An 18,647-nucleotide genomic window follows, 5' to 3' on the forward strand; every position below is an offset into this window, starting at 1 on the left:
TGCTCTTCTAACTGAGCCAGCCAGGTGCCCTTCAACTGTATCCTTAACATTAACAGTAAGCATTTCAAGTTATCTCAGTGTGCAGTAAGGCAAAGCCTGCAATTTCATTCTAAAAATTATTCCACTATGCGTCTAAGAATGATCAAATCTCTCACATTCATCATTACTGTTTTGCTTTTCCCAATGCTCTTAGTAAAGTTTACCATGAAAAGGCTCTTTCTTACACTGATCCTTGGTCAACAGAAGATAGAAGAACTCTATACTTAGGAAGAAAAAAGAACAGAAAAGAATCTGATTTGTCCACTCACAGATCATACCCTTTGTAGCTGTGTATTGTAATTTATTCCTCTCTTTTTCTCACAGTCCACAACTAAGCCTATTGGCTCTGCTGTCAAAATTTATCCAGATTTGTGTTTCTCATCACTTCCGCTACCACCACCCTGGTCTAACCCACCAGCATCTCTCACCTGATTGCAAGAGCTCTCCAACTCTGCCCTCCTCCACTACCCTCCAAACCAATCAATTCTCAATATAGCAGTGTAAAAGAACATCCTTGTCAGAATTGCATTTCTTCTGCTGTTGCTTAAAGTCTTCCAATGACTCAAGTTAAAAAAAAAAAAAACAAAAACAAAAAACAAAAAACAACAGGCAGCCCGGGTGGCTCAGCGGTTTAGTGCTGCCTTCAGCCCAGAGCGTGATCCTGGAGACCTGGGATCGAGTCCCATGTCAGGCACCCTGCACGGAGCCTGCTTCTCCCTCTACCTGTGTCTCTGCCTCTCTCTCTCTCTCTCTCTGTTTCTCATGAATAAATAAATTTTAAAAAATTAAAAAAAAAAAACCCTCCAAGTAAAGAAACCATCTCACTCCAAGTGAAAAAAATACAAGGTTTCTAAAATGGTCTCCAAGGTTCTTCACCCTGGGCTCCCAGTTAACTATCATATTAGTCTCCTCTCACTCACTCCCACCACATGGTCTTTGTTCTACCACTTCCCTTGGCCAAGCAAATTCTTAACAAAAATAACCTCATGAATTTTACCTTGGCTTTGCTGGTCTTGTTCAGGTTAGAAACTTGATCAATCAATTGCTGGACAGACTCAGAACTGACTTTCCCATCCTCCAAGCGATGATAAATTAATCGTGGTTTGCCTTCAGGGTTTTTCAGAAAGGCTTCTTCACAGTCTTCCAATAAAAGGCTAGATTGGAAATCAGTATTTCTTGTGCCACACTGAGCTATGGCAGCAAACAATCAACCTAAGTGTCAATAATGGGACTTTACAGTAATGACAAGGGGCCAGAAGCAGCCCAGGGACAGAACAAGTGCAGCTTTCCAGAAATGGATGTTTTATAGCTCTGTTCCAGCGTGGTCATAAAAATATAATGCATTTATTAGCAGACAGTGAGAACAGGTACAATAAATTCTACATTAAATTGCATTTTAAAGCAAACATTAATTTTTAAATCTAGCAACAAAAAGAAAATTCTCAAAAATACTGTAAACATGGCTCAAAATAACAAACCAGACTCATGAAACTTTGCAAATAAATGGAAACCTAGTTCAACTAACAAATATATAATTTCCAAATTAAAATAGAAATATTATCAACCCAATGCTTCAAGATTGAGAAATCTTCTCTAGTCCTTTGGCCTTTCTCATCTAATAAATGACCTAAATGACCTGAATCTTTATACCCAAGATACATCATAAGAAAGGCCAGAGGCAGATGGGGGAGATTAGATGTCTAGTAAAAATCTTAACTGAGATACAGGGTTAAATAAAATTCTAACTTTGCTACAGGGTACCATACTGAGTGTTTTTGCTATGCCAATTTAAATCCTAGAATAATCTTGGAATAATCTACCAGTGTTTTCTACACTGCAAGGAAAATTGCAACCAATTCCCCTTTCTAAAAAGCATTAAATGAAGTTTGTTTAGAGAGGTGAGTTAGAGTGTATACACAGAGGAGAGCTATTACATGATTCAGAATTTAAATACTATATTAAAATACAGCCCCAATACAAAACAGAATAACATTCTATTATATATCACTGTGCTAATCCAATCAATCCAAACCATAGAATTTTTCCTTGTTAAAATCATTCTGACCAGGAACTATAGAATTTTTGGATTTTAACGGTTCTTTTGTTATTGCTTGGGAAAGGAAAAAAGTTTGTGGTCATGTGAATACCAAAGAATGGGCCTCTGTTTGGCACATGTTCCTATTTCAGAATCACTCCCTCCAAAATTGACATGTGGAGCTCAGATAAAATGACATGATATCTGAGATTTGGTTCAAAGTCTTTGGTGGGAGAGAAGTAGATGGGGCTACTGGGTACTGGTCAGGGGACATATTTTTAGATTCATCTTTTGAGAAAAATGGGAGAATCATCACGAGAAGTAAAGGAACAACGTAAGAGAAATAAAGGCTCTACCAGGTCCTGCTTATGGTGTGAAGCCCACAGCTACTACCACACTTCTTGACAGCCAGGAAGTAAACAATAAGGAAATAAAATAATCAGCATATGGAATAAGAAAAAAACAAAATAAAGGCAAATAGAGGCAAAGAAATAACTAAATTTTAGAAATTACAATTATCCTTTCTGCCCCTGGACGCCACCGAGTAAGCATCGTTAAGGTCTCCCCTCCCACTGCCATCATGTCTAAGTCAGAGTCTCCCAAAGAGCCCGAGCAGCTGCGGAAGCTCTTCATCGGAGGTTTGAGCTTCGAAACGACCGATGAGAGTCTGAGGAGCCATTTTGAGCAATGGGGGACGCTTACGGACTGTGTGGTAATGAGAGACCCCAACACCAAGCGCTCCAGAGGCTTTGGGTTCGTCACGTAGCCACCGTGGAGGAGGTGGACACGGCCATGAACGCCCGGCCGCACAAGGTGGACGGAAGAGTCGTGGAACCAAAGAGGGCCGTCTCCCGAGAAGATTCTCAAAGACCCGGTGCCCACTTAACTGTGAGAAAGATTTTTGTCGGTGGCATTAAAGAAGACACTGAAGAACATCACCTAAGAGATTGTTTTGAACAGTATGGGAAAATTGAAGTGATTGAGATCATGACTGACCGAGGCAGTGGCAAAAAGAGAGGTTTTGCTTTTGTGACCTTTGACGACCACGACTCTGTAGACAAGATTGTCATTCAAAAATACCATACTGTGAACGGCCACAACTGTGAAGTAAGGAAAGCCCTATCGAAGCAAGAGATGGCTAGTGCTTCGTCCAGTCAAAGAGGCCGAAGTGGTTCTGGAAACTTTGGTGGTGGTCGTGGAGGTGGTTTTGGTGGGAATGACAACTTTGGTCGTGGAGGGAACTTCAGTGGTGGAGGTGGCTTCGGTGGCAGTCGAGGTGGTGGTGGATACGGTGGCAGTGGGCATGTCTATAACGGATTTGGTAATGACGGAAGCAACTTTGGAGGTGGCAGAAGCTATAACGATTCTGGCAATTACAACAATCAATCCTCAAATTTTGGACCCATGAAAGGAGGAAATTTTGGAGGCAGAAGCTCTGGCCCCTATGGTGGTGGAGGCCAATACTTTGCCAAACCACGAAACCAAGGTGGCTATGGCGGTTCCAGCAGCAGCAGCAGCTATGGCAGTGGCAGAAGGTTTTAATTACTGCCAGGAAACAAAGCTTAGCAGGAGAGGAGAGCCAGAGAAGTGACAGGGAAGCTACAGGTTACAACAGATTTGTGAACTCAGCCAAGCACAGTGGTGGCAGGGCCTAGCTGCTACAAAGAAGACATGTTTTAGACAATACTCATGTGTATGGGCAAAAAACTCGAGGACTGTATTTGTGACTAATTGTAGAACAGGTTATTTTAGTTTCTGTTCTGTGGAAAGTGTAAAGCATTCCAACAAAGGGTTTTAATGTAGATTTTTTTTTTTTTGCACCCATGCTATTGATTGCTAAATGTAATAGTCTGATCATGACGCTGAATAAATGTGTCTTTAAAAAAAAGAAATTACAATTATCTTTTTAAAAAATTACTTATTTCAGATAGAGAGAGGGAGGGTGTGGAGGAGAAGGGAAGGGAAAAAGGGAGAGAGAGTCTTAAGCAGACTCCACATTGAGCATGAACCCAATGCAGGGTTCCATCTCAGGACCCTGAGATCATGACCTGAGCCGAAACCAAGAGTCAGATGCTTAACTGGCTGTGCCACCCAGGCTCCTCTAGAATTAAAATTCTTATTCTTTAAGAAGAATAAAGTTTTAAAAATATAAAATAAATACAATTTTAGTTAAAAAAGATAAACAGAAATCTGCCAAAGTAATAAAATATGAAAGAAATGAGGGGTAAAAGATTAAGAGGAATTTAAGATGAGAAAGACAAAAATAATAAAAGTGTACAAATAATGTACAATATTTTATTAACTAAATATGGATAAAAGACAAAGAAAAAACAAGATGGTTTCAAGGATTAAAGAATGAGGAAAACAACAAATTACACATATTACCACCTGAGATAAAACACTACTCAGACATTAAATAATAAAACAGAATATATCCTTAGTAAATATAACAGAAAAAAAAAAAAAACAGGAAAAGAAAAGGGATAAGGAAAAGAACTCCAACTAAAGGCAATCTAGTGGAAAGAGTCCTTAAACTTGTTCTGGGTTGAGGCTCATTGACTAGTGGCTCCCCAGCCATTGGACAATCTTATGGATCAATGACAGATTACATTGCAGGGTCACTGATAAAGCCTACAGCTCCATATACGTCTGTACACAGTTGAGGTCTGAGCTGGTCCTCAATAAAGAGAAAAATACTTTGGAAGGGTTAAATCCAATCAGACAGCAAACACAGAAAGAAAACCTAACCTCTTATTAAACATATTTTGTCTTCTATCTATGTACCTAGTTGGGTAAAAAAAAATCTTTATTTGCAGACTAGACTCATTGGTATAATTATATTCACATTATAAGAAAATTGCTCACTTTCCTGGAATTAAGTGGTAAGCTTCTCAGAGAATTAAAAATTTGATTTAACATCTATACAAGTGTTCAACTAGATCTCAATTTGTACTGAAGAAAGAAAATTATGAAGGTTAACATTGATAGTTGATATCAGGAGTTGCCAACTTGTTCTGGTAGGGCCAGCGAGCATGTATTTTAGGCTTTGTGGGCCACACAGTCTCTGTTGTAACTACCATACTAAACTCTGCTATTGTAGTGTGAAAGCAGCTGCAGAAATACGTAAATAAATGAATATAGCTATATTATAATAAAATTTTATTTATAAAAACAGGTAGCTCACTGGATTTGGCCCAAGGGCCATAGTTTGCTACCCCTGATTAAAACGATCTTTACATTAATGATGTTACCCTTATGACCAATTAACAACTCAAACTGTAAAAATTCTAATTCTTTATATATGAAAAATAAAAAAAAATTATTGAATTTTATGGATTGTTTTGATTATAAGAATTCTATTATGAAAATAAGTTTTAAAAAAAGAATGCTATTATGACTTATTTTTGAAGTTCATTTGGCAATCTCAATTCTATTTACAATTCCCATAATGAGTGACAGAATTTTCAGCTTACCTTGGTAAAGTTAAATGAATGAATAAAATAACTAATGAACTCTTCTCAATTTCCCATTTTCTTACAGCAAGGTATTTATTTTCAATATCTATTGGAAAATATATAGCATGGAAAAAATATCCCATTGTCTCACACATTCTTTTAAGTTTAGGTGAATAGTCCTAAAAAGAAATTAAAACAAAACAAATGAAAAATTAATAAAAACACAGCTTATTTAAGTAAAAATCAAATCAGCTTCATACTACTTAAAATGAAAAATCATGTTTCAGAACAGGTTATGTTATACTTTTTTTATTTAAAATTAAAAAACATATATTATCATACGTTAAAGAAAATCTTTTTTTTTTTTAAGAAAATCTTTAAGAAAAAAGGCAAAGTTCCCTTAAAACAAAATTAATAAGGGCTTAGTAACGTGGCTGTTTCCCTAGCTCAGAAAAGGATTTATTTCATAATAAAGCCTAAAACAATGAAGAAAAATATTAGGCTACTTTTCTTTGGTATTTATTATTGTTATTACTGTAACAAATGATTTCTGCTTTATTGTTACAAAGAGTTGAAAACATATATCCCTGAGTCTATATAGTAAAAACTGTCCACCATGATATATTAGAACATTAAAGCAAACAGGTATAAATTTAAAATATGTTGGTCTGTAACAAATTAGGTTACTAAGTAATGATGACTTATTATTATGCAATAAATGAGTAAATCCCTCAACATCGGTTTGGTAATAACCTACATCAGTTAGTGACTATAAACTTTGGTTTTCAAAATACTTTATCTTTTTACCAAAACTGAATAATATCAGGAAAGAACGCTAAACAGATTCATTACTCAATACCCTGGAAGATGTTAATAGAGCAGGTTATCACATGTTACATGCAGATTTATTGCAAATGCAGTTAGAAGAGTAGTCGGCAAACTTTTTATGTAAAAGGCAAATATTCTTACAAATTAGTAATAGCTTAACAACTTGGATGTTTTGGCAGAGGTCTCTGGGATCCATTTAGTCTCTGCTGTAATTTATTCTGCTGTTGTAGTGTGAAGCAGTCATAGTATATAAATGAATAAGCCTACTTGTGTTCCAATAAAACTTTATTTATAGACACTAAAATTTGAATTTAATACAATTTTCACAGGTCACAAAACATTCTTCTTCTTTGGATTTTTTTTTCAACTATTTAAAAAAGTAAAAAGCAATCTCAGCTGTGGGTCATACAACAGGCTTCAGGCCAGGTCTGGCCCACAGACTGTAGTATTCCTACCTCTGCTTCAGGTTAACTCCAATGGCTGCCTTGAAAAATTAAAAACCATGGTAAGGATTAAATTTTGTTAAGACTTTAAACAGAGTCAAGTGTAAATCTGGCAGATATTAACTAAAGCAGGCACTATCAACATAGGTCTTCACACTGTGGAGAACGTATAATAAAGCATTCAAAAGCATAACATTCCAAGGACTAAATTTGAATATACTGATAAAGCTGAGCAAGATTTTCTCTTAAGAAAAGCTCTAAATTCTTCCTACTTTTTAAGACATATAATCTGATAGGTAGTAAGCTACTTGGTTTAGATGTAGTAGTATCAGAAATAGGACACTATACTGACTTGTCCTTTAAATCAGTGAATACAGAATTTATAAATATCCTCACCTTAAGGAAAAGATCCACTTCAGGTCGGGTTTCATCTGTATAAATAAGGTAACATCTGACAGCGTTACTCCACAGAGAATGTGAAAACAAGGGAGTAACTTGTAATAAACTAGCTACAGCAATATCCCAGTCATCTGAAAATAAAATTTATCGTAAGTTCATGAAAAAAACATCACCAGAAAAACATCTGACAGGATGAGTTTTTTAAAAGTCTGAAAAAACATAGCAGGCAATGTAGAATGGAATGTGATCTCACTTGTGACTAATGACAGTTTCTGGAATAGCATATTAGAAGGCAAACAGTTCTCAAACCTCAAATTTTATTGTGGGGCATAAAGCAATCAATGTTGACTGTGGTCCATGCTGGGGTACTGCTGGTTCCAGTCAAATATCATGAACCTATTTTACAAGAGCTATTCAATGAGTTTGCAACTTCAGGAGAGCCTACACCCCTAGGCTGGCCTATAGTGTTACACAATTATTCTTGAGGTATATTAAGTCAAAAAGAAACTTTAAGAGTGGCATAAAATGAAGTTTAGTGAGAAAGAACATTTTAAGACATTTGGCTAATCCAAAAGGCATAATTTAAAAATGTTTTTCATTTTGCTTAGACAATTTTGCAGTTTTAAGAAAAAAGAGTGGGGCTACTCTAACACTCAGATCTGCACTGGTATCAAAATTCTAAATAAATCTTTGAGCTATTTTAGACACCAAATTATATAATGAAAATATTCTTTTGAGTATGGATACTACATCATTTAACTGAGGTTTTATATTCTATTCTGCAACCTTCTCCAACCTTGAACAGCATCAAAGATGCAGAGGGAAAGACCAAAACTACTGTTTTTCAGTTAATCTACAACAGACTCTCACTAAGCAATGGCAACACCTAGAATTCAGACCAGAAGCTAAGTTTTTAGAACCTGATTGGCCAGTCTGGCTGGAGAGCACCATCTGATCCTGATGGGAATCATATAATTCAATCAGTCCTGGTCAGTGACAGCACCAGTACATGCTGGTTTGGCAGTAGAAGACACCCAGAATATAAATCTCATGCGCTGCTGATGGTTTTTCTCCTAGCACACACAAGATCATAGTACATGAACAATCACTACCAAGGTAACTGGCAAATGGCATGTTTACCTTTGTTGACATTTGCAAAGGGTCCTTCCACATCTATGGAACTATGGGCAAATTCAGGGCCTCTGAAGGACTGCTGGAGCTGGATCATACTCCCTATGGAAGGTTCACTTCCCAAGGCTCCTCCAGTCCAATACTCACATTGGGTTCCAGCAGCTGTAAATGCAAGAGATTTCATCTTGTTTAAACCAAATTACCGAATTTTCAGAAAACTGCCTCATATACTAAACATGATTTCTGATTTTATAAAATGCTATAACATTATAAATACAACAAATATTCAATCTTTAATGATTTTGTAAATACTTTGTCACAATTTCTGGCAAATTCTAAGGTGCTGGTTAACATAATTCTGATTATCATCTCAAATTCAGAGGGGATTAAAAAGAGAAAAATGAAAAGAAATAAAGAATATAATAACCAAAGGAACTATAACAACAGAGGCAGTTAAAAATATCCCCATACAAAAATTCTAAACAACATTTTTAACTTTATGGTTTAGGTATCATCATAAAATTGGAAGAAGAGAATTTCAAAGGAAGATCATTACTAGCACACCTATAATTAAGATTGGTAATTCATTTGGATATAAGCTAAGGATGTAAAAAGTACAACCTCTTTAACTGCCCAAAGTAACAAAATTAACATTGGAGTCAACAGGTACTTACAAAAATCTTGATTTTTTTTTTAAGATTTACTATTTATTTGAGAGAGAGAGAGAGAGAGCTTGCACGTGCTTGTGCACCTGTGAGTAGGGGGAGGGGCAGAGGGAAAGTGAGAGAAGCAGACTCCCTGCTGAGCATGGAGTCACACATGGCACTTGATTCCAGGACCCTGTGATCATGACCTGAGCTGAAATCAAAAGTACAATGCTTAACTAAGCCACCGAGTCGCTCCTTGATTTTTTTTTTAAATAATCTGTATTTGTCAGAATATCTACATGGAATCCTTTTTTTTTTTTTTTAAGATTATTTATTCATTTATTCAAGAGAGACACAGAGAAAGAGGCAGAGACATAGGCAGAGGGAGAAGCAGACTCCCTGCAGGGAGCCTGACATGGCACTTGATCCCCAGACCGTGGATCAGGCCCTGAGCTAAAGAGAGACGTTTAACCACTGAGCCACTCAGGTGTCCCTCTACATGGCATCCTTGACTAAGTATAAGTATATTGTAACGGGCTCAATCTCTGGCAAAAATAAGATTATCTGTAAGTCTTTAAATGTGAAATGAGTGATGTTCCCTCAAAAATTCTTTCTTCATGTTTAAATCAAAATATCGAAACAAGGAAATATTACCTTGTTCTTATTAATTTGCCAAGGCAATTACAATATAATAGTTTCAAAACACTGTACATTTTAACATATGTCATCACTGATATAACCACTAAGACTAATGTGGGGGCATAAGAGCCTCCTATTCTCCACTCAAAGCCAATAACAATCACTTCATTTTTTTTCCCCTTTAAGTCAGTAATAAAAATCTTTAGATGCTGGTCAGATTCCAATGGGTTCTAAAATGCAAATTAAGAGGCAATTATCAGATGCCATATTTCACTTCAAAATCAGTTTGTAAGATAAAATGCACAGGGCTCCTGAGTGGTTCAGTCTGTTAAATTTGGACTCTTGATTTTGGCTCAGGTCATGATCTCAGGGTCATGAGATCGAGCCCTAAGTTGGGCTCCAGGCTGAACATGGGACCTGCTTAAGATTCTCTTTCCTTCTGCCCCTCCCTTCCCACTCACATGCTCACATGCTCTTTCTCAAAAAAATAAAATAAAATAAAATGCAGTTTCCTATAAATGAGAGAGTGACAGCAATTTTCCCACTGTATCTACAATAGAATCTTTTATTTTTATTTTTATTTATTTATGATAGTCACAGAGAGAGAGAGAGAGAGAGACAGAGACACAGGCAGAGGGAGAAGCAGGCTCCATGCACCGGGAGCCCGACGTGGGATTCGATCCCGGGTCTCCAGGATCGCGCCCTGGGCCAAAGGCAGGCGCCAAACCGCTGCACCACCCAGGGATCCCTCTACAATGGAATCTTTTTCATTTTTCAGTATCAATCACAGTTTATTAATATTTTCTTGGAACATGGTAGACCCTTTCATTCTAGGACTCCAGGTTTTTCTTTATTTCTAATAGAAAAAAATGTTTTGTATGTTTAATTATAAAATAAAAACTTTTTGAATAGTTTATGAAACTACTATAAGCCACTCAGCAAAATATCATGCAGATATTTATTCTAATGGACAGTTGCAAAGAATATATCATTACATAGAAAAGTAATGTGACAGAGACTATGAACTGTCTTCAATATCCATCCTTCCTTTCTTCCTTTAGTAACAGAATTTCAAACTTAGGTGACTCTCCTGATGATTACACTTTCCACTCTTTCTACCTGTAGTTCTGGCCAATGGGGTTTGAGGAGTAATATGTATACCTTTCAGATTGTGCTTTCAAGGAGAGGAACGTATTCCCATCCTTCCTCCCTCAGCTAAAATGTAGATGTTATGGTGAGACCTGGAGGAGCTGTCTTTTTTTTTTTTAATATTTACTTATTTATTTATTCATGAGAGACACAGACCGAGAGAGGCAGAGATACAAGCAGAGGGAGAAGCAGGCTCCTTGCAGGGAGCCCAATACAGGACTCCATCCCCGATCCCAGGATCAGGACCTAAATCGAAGGCAGGCGTGCAACCCCTGAGCCACCCAGCCGTCCCTGGAGAAGTTGTCTTACACCAGGAAGAGAAATGCTATCGGGGGAGGCTGGTGGGGCAATGAGACAGAAGGAAACCTGCCTCCTAACAATGTCATGGACTTTACAGAAAATTGCTGTTATAACAGCTGAGAAAGGAGGAGAAAGTGCAACTCTATTTATAAAGAGCAACCACTTATAACTAAAAGGATTCAAAGTTGGCTCTACGGTATCATCACACTTATATTGAAGGCTCAAATATTATACATAGGAAGCAAATTTACCAGTAACATCTGTACAGTTGTCATCTGAATCAGACTCTCCAGGATCAAATACTTGGATGCCCTGAGCCTGGAGCCTCTGAAGTTTGCTCTCCAACTCTCTCTTAGCCCTCAGTAAGTCCTGAATTTCATTTTCTTTGGTCTCCCTAAAAATCTTTAAAAGACAAATGTTAATTTTGAAACCTTTTCTATCATCAGAGGACTGTGTCATCAACTCAACAGAAAAATCTTTCATTCATAAAACCAACATTCATTTGGTCCCTGATCTTTTTTGTAGGATAAATAGCCCAAGTACCTCACTGTTTTGTAACTGAAACCCACTGGAATTTGGGCAGGAGTCCTGTCTGTGGCATGGGGCTGTCTTGTGCACTGGTGATGTTTAGCAAATTTGTCCCCTTCCCATTAGATGCCAGTAATGCCTTCCCATACAAAATATCCCCAAATATTTCCAAATGCCTTTCCCTCCATATAGAAATATTTTTCTTCCCCCTCCCCCCAAAGCCCTATTGCAATGCTCACTTTTTTACTCCTTCCTTGAAGTGATCTCAAGTTTACCAGGTCCAACACAAAAACGTAAGAAGTGTTCTACTCTGTTCTTAGAACCTTCAAGACTTCTACATCATTCACTTCTATTTATTCATGCAGCATTATATAAACTTTTAAAATATGTTCTTTTTATTCTATTTCACTTTGGGGGTAAAAACATAAGGAATTTACCTTGAATTGCCTTTTCACTTTATCTCTATCATGTTCAAATGTCGCTGCCCTCTCCATTGCTTGGTATTTTGCTTCTAAAGCACTTTCCTTTTCCCGAAGTATTTTCTGGTAAGTTTTTTGAAGGGCCTGAAATAATTGACCTTGTTATTTCTAACAAAAATAGTATTCCTCTCAAATTCTACATGATCTTACTACATATTACATATATATCTTAGAATTGTAACAATCTACTATTATCAATATCTTAGAATTGTAACAATCTACTATTATCAATAACTACATATTGCCGTTTTATTCAAACATGTAATAAAAAATGCAAATATGCTTGAACTGTAGTAAGTGAAAACATTAAACTTAATGGAAATTAATATTTTTTCTTTGAAATCTTAATCTTTTCTTAATCTTCCCTATGCCTCAGTTTTCCCATCTGTAATAGAACAAAAAGTATAATTTGTAAGGCTTAACTTGAAGGATAATTAATTCTGCATGACTATGCACTCCTTGGCTCCATGTCTTTTTTATTTTGCTATCCCCAGAACCCTCTTGGTGCCAGATACACTGAAGGCCTCCAGTAAATATCTAACTAAATGGATTAAATAAATACAGAAGAGTTTCTTTAGTGCCTAGATATGTGAGAAAGGAATCAAAAGGGCTACATAAAAACGGGAGTGGGGCAGGTGAGTTAGGAAATCAGTTTAGGCCCCAAGAGAATGTTCCCTCAAGTTAAAATGCTGAGCGTTCTCTACTCAGCTTTCAAAACTACTACATAGGGTACGAGGAGGAACCTGAGACTGTGACATTTGTCAGCCCTTAACAGCACTCCGCCCTGGTTGATCCAGCCTTCTTTCCTATCTCCATCTCACAGTCATTTCCAATGTGCAGTGTCCACTGGACAATGGCTTGGGTGCATGAAATCAGGTATCGGAGATGTGTTAAGTCCATTTTACACATGCAAGTTGCATCAAGACTGCCCAGTAGGAAAATTGGTAAGACCACAAGTAGACTGCTGACAAGGAGTTCTTCCCTGATAACAGTTATACGCTAATTATACGATAGCTAGTGGGGGTGAAGGTGGCTAGAATGCCTCTTCTAGGACGAAAAAGGCTCTCATCAGAAAAATCGGCCTGAGATATTTATTCAGTTTCTACTGTGATGAGCCCAGGAACACGGGGTGTCTGGAAGTTTCTTCCACAGTTAACAAAACAGTAAAACCACAACCCTCATAGAGGCCCAAAACTGATGGCGCAAAGTCTTACTTACAACTGTGCTCACAGAAAAGCAACCTTTTGATTCGTATACTATTTTGATGAGTCAAAATACATCTGCTACAGGGAGCTATGCAATCATTGATTTTTGAGTAATCAAATGGATTAAGGGAATTTGACTACATCTAGGGAATGTTTTCAGTCACAGCAGTTTAAGATGGTCAGAATCAGGTTTCCATAAAAATTCACTTCAACTATCAAAACTCAAAAGCTTCATAGAAAGAAACTGAGAGGTGGTGGGGGGGGGCGAGGAGTGAAGTTAAGAAATCCTAGGGAAAGCCTGATGAGTTGCTTCGACAGGGGTCACCAAAGTCTTGTGTGTGTCCGTGTGCTCTGGGTCGACCTACTTGCCCTGGAGTCCCCTGCAGACTGGCAATTGCTGCTTCAGGACACCTTCAAGCTACTCGCTTCAAAGTGAATGAATGAACCAGAAACAGAAGAGGGGCGGGGTTAGTCAAGGAATCAGTTTAGACCCCAAGAGGCTATGTCCCCTCCAATCAAAACGCAGAGCGGTTCCTACTCAACTTTCAAGACCGTCTGGCTTGGAGAGGGGACAGGATGGACGAAGGGCGCGCGCGGTCAGCGTCCAGACGCACCCGGCGGGCGTGCGCGCGTGCGCGGACCTTCCCCCGGCCCGGCCGTACCTGCAGCTCCGCCCGCAGCCGCTTGTTCTCCGTGTCCAGCTTGGCCTCGCGGCGGCCCATGGACAACAACTCCTGGTTCTTGCTGACCCGGAAGATCTCGTATTCCTTCTTGAGCCGCTCGTATTCGGCTGCCGCGTACTCCAGCTCCGGCACCGATGAACCCGTAGACCTAAAGCTAGCCCCCAGCAGCCCGCCTCCTCCCGCCCCGCGGGTCAGCGACCCGGGCCCGGCCCCCGCCGCCGCCGCCGCCGCCGCCGCCGCCGCCCCCCGCGGCGGAACGAGCTGCGCAGCAGGCGGGCCTTGGGCTTCACCTCTACCGGGATCTCGCAGGCCTCGCCGCCGCCCGCCCCATAAGTGTCCTCGATCACCTCCCCGCCTGCGGGGCTCACTAGCGACGAGGCGGTCCCCATCACGCTCGTGGCCGCCCCCACTACCCAGCGGGGGACCGGGAGGGGGCGGATCGCCGCAAAAGAGACGGGGCGGGGCGGGGCGGGGCGGGATGATGGGGCGGGATGGATGGGGCGGGATGGATGGGGCGGGGCAGCAGCGCGGGGCGGGAAAGAGCGCAAGGGGCGGGGCGGAGCGCAAAGAGGGCGGGGCGAGCGGCTTGAGACGGGTGGGCAAAGCACGGGGGCGGGGGGAGAGAGCTCAAAGGGGCGGGGCGGTGGAGCGGGGCGGGGCGGAGCGCAAAGAGGGCGGGGCGAGCGGCCTGAGATGGGTGGGGCGGAGCAATAGCACGGGGCGGGAGAGAGCTCAAGGGGGCGGGGCGAGCGGCGTGCGACGGGCGGGGCGGAGCTCAGGGGGCGGGGCGAGCGGCGTGAGACGGGCGGGCGGGCGGGGCGGGGCGGGGCGAGCGCCTCGGGGCTCCCGCGGGAGCGGCTCCAGTACCTAGTGAGTCCGGGGCTACGGGCGAGCGCGCTCGGCTCCCGTCAGCACTTCACCCCGCCAGAGGCCTCCTGACGGGCGCGAGCCTCACCGTGAGCCCTAGCTTGGGTCCCCTGTTGCTCCGCCCTTGCGACTGCTGTTTCTTTCCTCTGCCGCCCCGGACCCCGGGGTCCTCTCCCGAGGTCAGCTGGCAAACCTGAGAGGAGTGTTGAGCGCGTGCTGTGCGCCTCTCGCTCGAGGCCCCTCAGCTTGCAAGTGGTTGGAATGACCAGCAAGACGGAGTCCCAGCTAAGAAACAGCTTTTAGCCTTTACAGCCTGAGAACACCAGGGACAATCTTTAGACAAGGTGAGGTTTTGTTTTTGTTTTTTTTTCCCTAACAACGAACTCTGGAGCCGGAACCCCAGAGAACTGTGGGGCATCTCACCAAATAAAGGGAAGGAGTATTACAGGATTGGGGGCAAGGATGGGCTTTAGGTGATAGGAAAAAATTTAAAAGGTGGGGAAACCGTTTTAGACTTTAAAGTTAGGGGAGGGGTAGCGTTGACTTCTTTCCTTTTGCACTGTCTTGGGTTCTTGGACCTGCAACTGCCCACTTGGGCTTCCAGCCTCTCCAGGTTTGTAGGCCTGGGAGAGAAGACAGGAAAGGCGTTGATGGACATTCCTGTGACCTGGATGTTGGTGCTCATTGGACTTGGTAAACTGCTAAAGTTGGCCTTTTTTCTCATTGGTATTTTTGTAAGTTCTTCAAAGACCCTTCTCCTGTAAATGAAAACCTCTCATCGTCGTTTCCCTTGACCCAGGCTGGTGCAGCTGTGTTCAGGCTGTTGCTTGCCTCCTCCCTAGCTGTAAGGAATCCAGTGATACATTAAGCATCCTCTCTGCTGATGTTTGCTCAGATCCAAAATAATCCCCTGGTTCACTCCTTTGAGGCCTTTGAGGCCCACAGGTGTTACAGCTCAGGTTTCCTGGGAAGCCGACTCTGAAATGGAGATAACCATGCAAGATGTTTCTTAGGGAGTGCTTTTGGGATCAGCACCTATGAAAATGAAAAGAAGCACAATCATTTAGCAGCAGAAGTTAGGGTTTGCTGCAGTCTCCATGGAGGCCTCAGCCAATCTTCAGAGAGTTCTGAAGCTGGGATGATGCTACAGAGTTGTCCTAAGTTGGGGTGCAGGCTGGAGCTTTATACCCTTATACCAGCAAGTCATCAGCTATCTCTCTTCGGCCAAAGCAGTTCGCATGGGGACTGATGGTTGAGGGCTGTCTGCTGGCATCACTTCCAGTGGCTGGAGGAACAAGTCTTCTGGTCATCAGGACATCTACCACAGTAAGAAACACAACACAGTCTTTGCTCTAAAGAACTCTGGGAATGCAGGCCAATTCTCCATCAAAGTACCTAGTCATCCTTTATCTTACCCTTTAGATTTTCATCAGGAGGAAGTCAGACACCAGGCCATTACATTCTTCAAACTCCACGACACACATTATCTTTAGGTAGTCTCTTGAGATTAAGGGAAACATTCCAACTCTCACCATATCCAGGAACTCTCTTGATTTTGACTCAGGTCATGATCTCAGGGTCCTGGGATAGAGCCTCGAACTGTGCTCCACACTCAACAGGGAGTCTGCTTCCCTCTGCCCCTCCCCCTACTCACTTGTGCACAAGTATGCACTCCATCTCTTTCTAAAAATAAATAAATCTTTTTTTTAAATTTTTTTTTGTTTTATTTATTTATGATAGGCACACAGTGAGAGAGAGAGAGGCAGAGACACAGGCAGAGGGAGAAGCAGGCTCCATACACCGGGAGCCCGACGTGGGATTCGATCCCGGGTCTCCAGGATCGCGCCCTGGGCCAAAGGCAGGCACCAAACCGCTGTGCCACCCAGGGATCCCTAAAAATAAATAAATCTTAAAAAAAAAAAAAGTTCCCTGATCTCTTACTTCCAATTCTTGTAGTCTCAATGTGGACCAGTGCTTTAAAGATCACCCACCAGGTTTCTGACCACCTCCTTTGCAAAATTCTGCATCTTAATCTTGCACCTCCTTTAGAATGTGCCTCAGTTGAAGTCTTCCATTATTATGCTTGCATAATAAAATAAAAAAACCATCATCCATCCCCTCTAAAGCAGTAACAAACTACACTAAACTTCCCACAGCTTGTGGAGTAAATTCAGATCCTGCAGCCTGTCATTGAGTGCCCTAAAGCAATGAATCTCTCCTTTCTCCACTTCTCCTCTATCCAGTAACATTCCTCTACTCAAGTGACTACATCCTAGTCAAGCTGATTTTCTCCTCAAAACAATGTGGTTTCTATTTCCTTTCAGTACCATCTGCCAAACCCCATCTCTTTCAACATATGCCTTCTTTCTCTAAGAAACTTTCCCTGGATAATTATACATTTTGAGTTTATCACATCAATAGTTTCAATTCAATAATCCCTGCCTACTATATGCAAAGTACCATACTTAACTGTTTTCCTGACCTTGTTCTCCATTGTTGTGTCTATCAATCTTGTTTTTTTGGCATTTGTTTTTGTTATTGTTGTTATGCCATTTGTTGGTTAGATTAATCTCAGCAACTCTTATTGAACTCCTGCTGAAAACATGTTTCAGACAACAAATGACCGATGACCCAAAGAGATGAGATTTGCTGAGATCAAGGAGAGTTTTCCCTATATAGTGATTACTAGCTGCCTTTCTCATCAAGGACACGAGGTGTAAGTTCAGCATGCATACTGACCTTGGATAACTGTTGTTCAATGCCTAAGTGACCTAACTGGGTGAGCTCAGAGGTGATCAGATCTAGAGTGCTAGCAGTTTCTCAGGATAATAGTGTGATTGTTTTTAATGAATTTCCTAATCCAAAAACATCACAGAATTTAATGTTCAGACTAATTTCCAACCTATAATTTGTTTCCCTTCTATATGCTGGATTTAATGCACATACTGCAATCTGCATTTTGAAAGGATAACTTAGAATACAGAAGTATGGTGAGGAATAAAGTCTCTGGCAGACAGCTTATGGCTAATTAAAGATGACTGCAAATTTTTTTTTAATTTTTATTTATTTATGATAGTCACACAGAGAGAGAGAGAGAGAGGCAGAGACACAGGCAGAGGGAGAAGCAGGCTCCATGCACCGGGAGCCCGACGTGGGATTCGATCCCGGGTCTCCAGGATCCCGCCCTGGGCCAAAGGCAGGCGCCAAACCGCTGTGCCACCCAGGGATCCCCGCAAAATTTTTTTAACACTACTTTCATTGACAGGTGAAGTTTGTGGTCAGGACAGGCTATATAATTTGTAGGACTCACTGTAAAATGAAAATGTATTGCCTTTTATTAAAAAATTATAAAGAACTTCAAGATGGCAACAGAGCATTAAACGAAGCATGGGGCCCTCATGTGCTGAGCACTTGGGCTTCTTCAAGAGTTGCACATCCATGAGTCTAGCCTGTTTATGACTCCTCCCCTTGAATCTGGTTGAGCTCAGTTATTGCTTTAACCAGTAGACTGTGGTAGAAAGGACAGTGTGCCAGTTTCTGAGCCCAGGATTTGAAAGAATGGCAGCTTCCACTTCCCATGTCTTGGAACACTCCCTCTGGGATCCTTGAGTTGCCATATAAGGAGACCTCACTTGAGATTGCCAAACTGGAGAAGTTATATGTGGACTTTCTAGGCAATAATCCCAGTAGGGCTCAGCCTTCCAGCCAAGGCATGTGAAGTGAAGCCATATTGGACTCTCCAGATCAGCTTATTTGCTAGCTGGATACCACAAAGTGACTTCAGTCAATGATAAGGAGAGCAGAAGAATCATTCATGATC

General features: G+C 41.1%; 1 protein-coding gene, 1 long non-coding RNA gene and 1 pseudogene across 2 annotated transcripts in view; 2 read left to right on the forward strand and 1 right to left on the reverse strand.

The window, feature by feature from the left end:
- The window catches only part of NPHP3 (nephrocystin 3), a 44,961-nt gene extending 30,554 nt beyond the window's left edge, over window positions 1-14,407 (reverse strand). The window contains 8 exon segments of the mRNA XM_055321076.1: window positions 1,037-1,193; window positions 5,548-5,708; window positions 7,197-7,330; window positions 8,340-8,492; window positions 11,317-11,467; window positions 12,031-12,156; window positions 13,940-14,188; window positions 14,191-14,407. Coding sequence (XP_055177051.1) covers window positions 1,037-1,193; window positions 5,548-5,708; window positions 7,197-7,330; window positions 8,340-8,492; window positions 11,317-11,467; window positions 12,031-12,156; window positions 13,940-14,188; window positions 14,191-14,349 — 1,290 coding nt within the window. The 5' untranslated portion in view covers window positions 14,350-14,407.
- Window positions 2,632-3,829, forward strand: LOC129506997 (heterogeneous nuclear ribonucleoprotein A1-like; annotated as a pseudogene).
- A 439-nt stretch (window positions 14,408-14,846) lies between the features above and the next one.
- LOC129507199 (uncharacterized) overlaps window positions 14,847-18,647 on the forward strand; it is an 87,410-nt gene continuing 83,609 nt past the window's right edge. Inside the window, exon 1 of the long non-coding RNA XR_008663939.1 lies at window positions 14,847-15,171. This is a non-coding gene — a long non-coding RNA (uncharacterized LOC129507199). The remainder of the gene's footprint in view (window positions 15,172-18,647) is intronic.

Source organism: Nyctereutes procyonoides, unplaced genomic scaffold (assembly GCF_905146905.1).
Source record: "Nyctereutes procyonoides isolate TBG_1078 unplaced genomic scaffold, NYPRO_anot_genome, whole genome shotgun sequence".
NCBI lineage: Eukaryota > Metazoa > Chordata > Mammalia > Carnivora > Canidae > Nyctereutes > Nyctereutes procyonoides.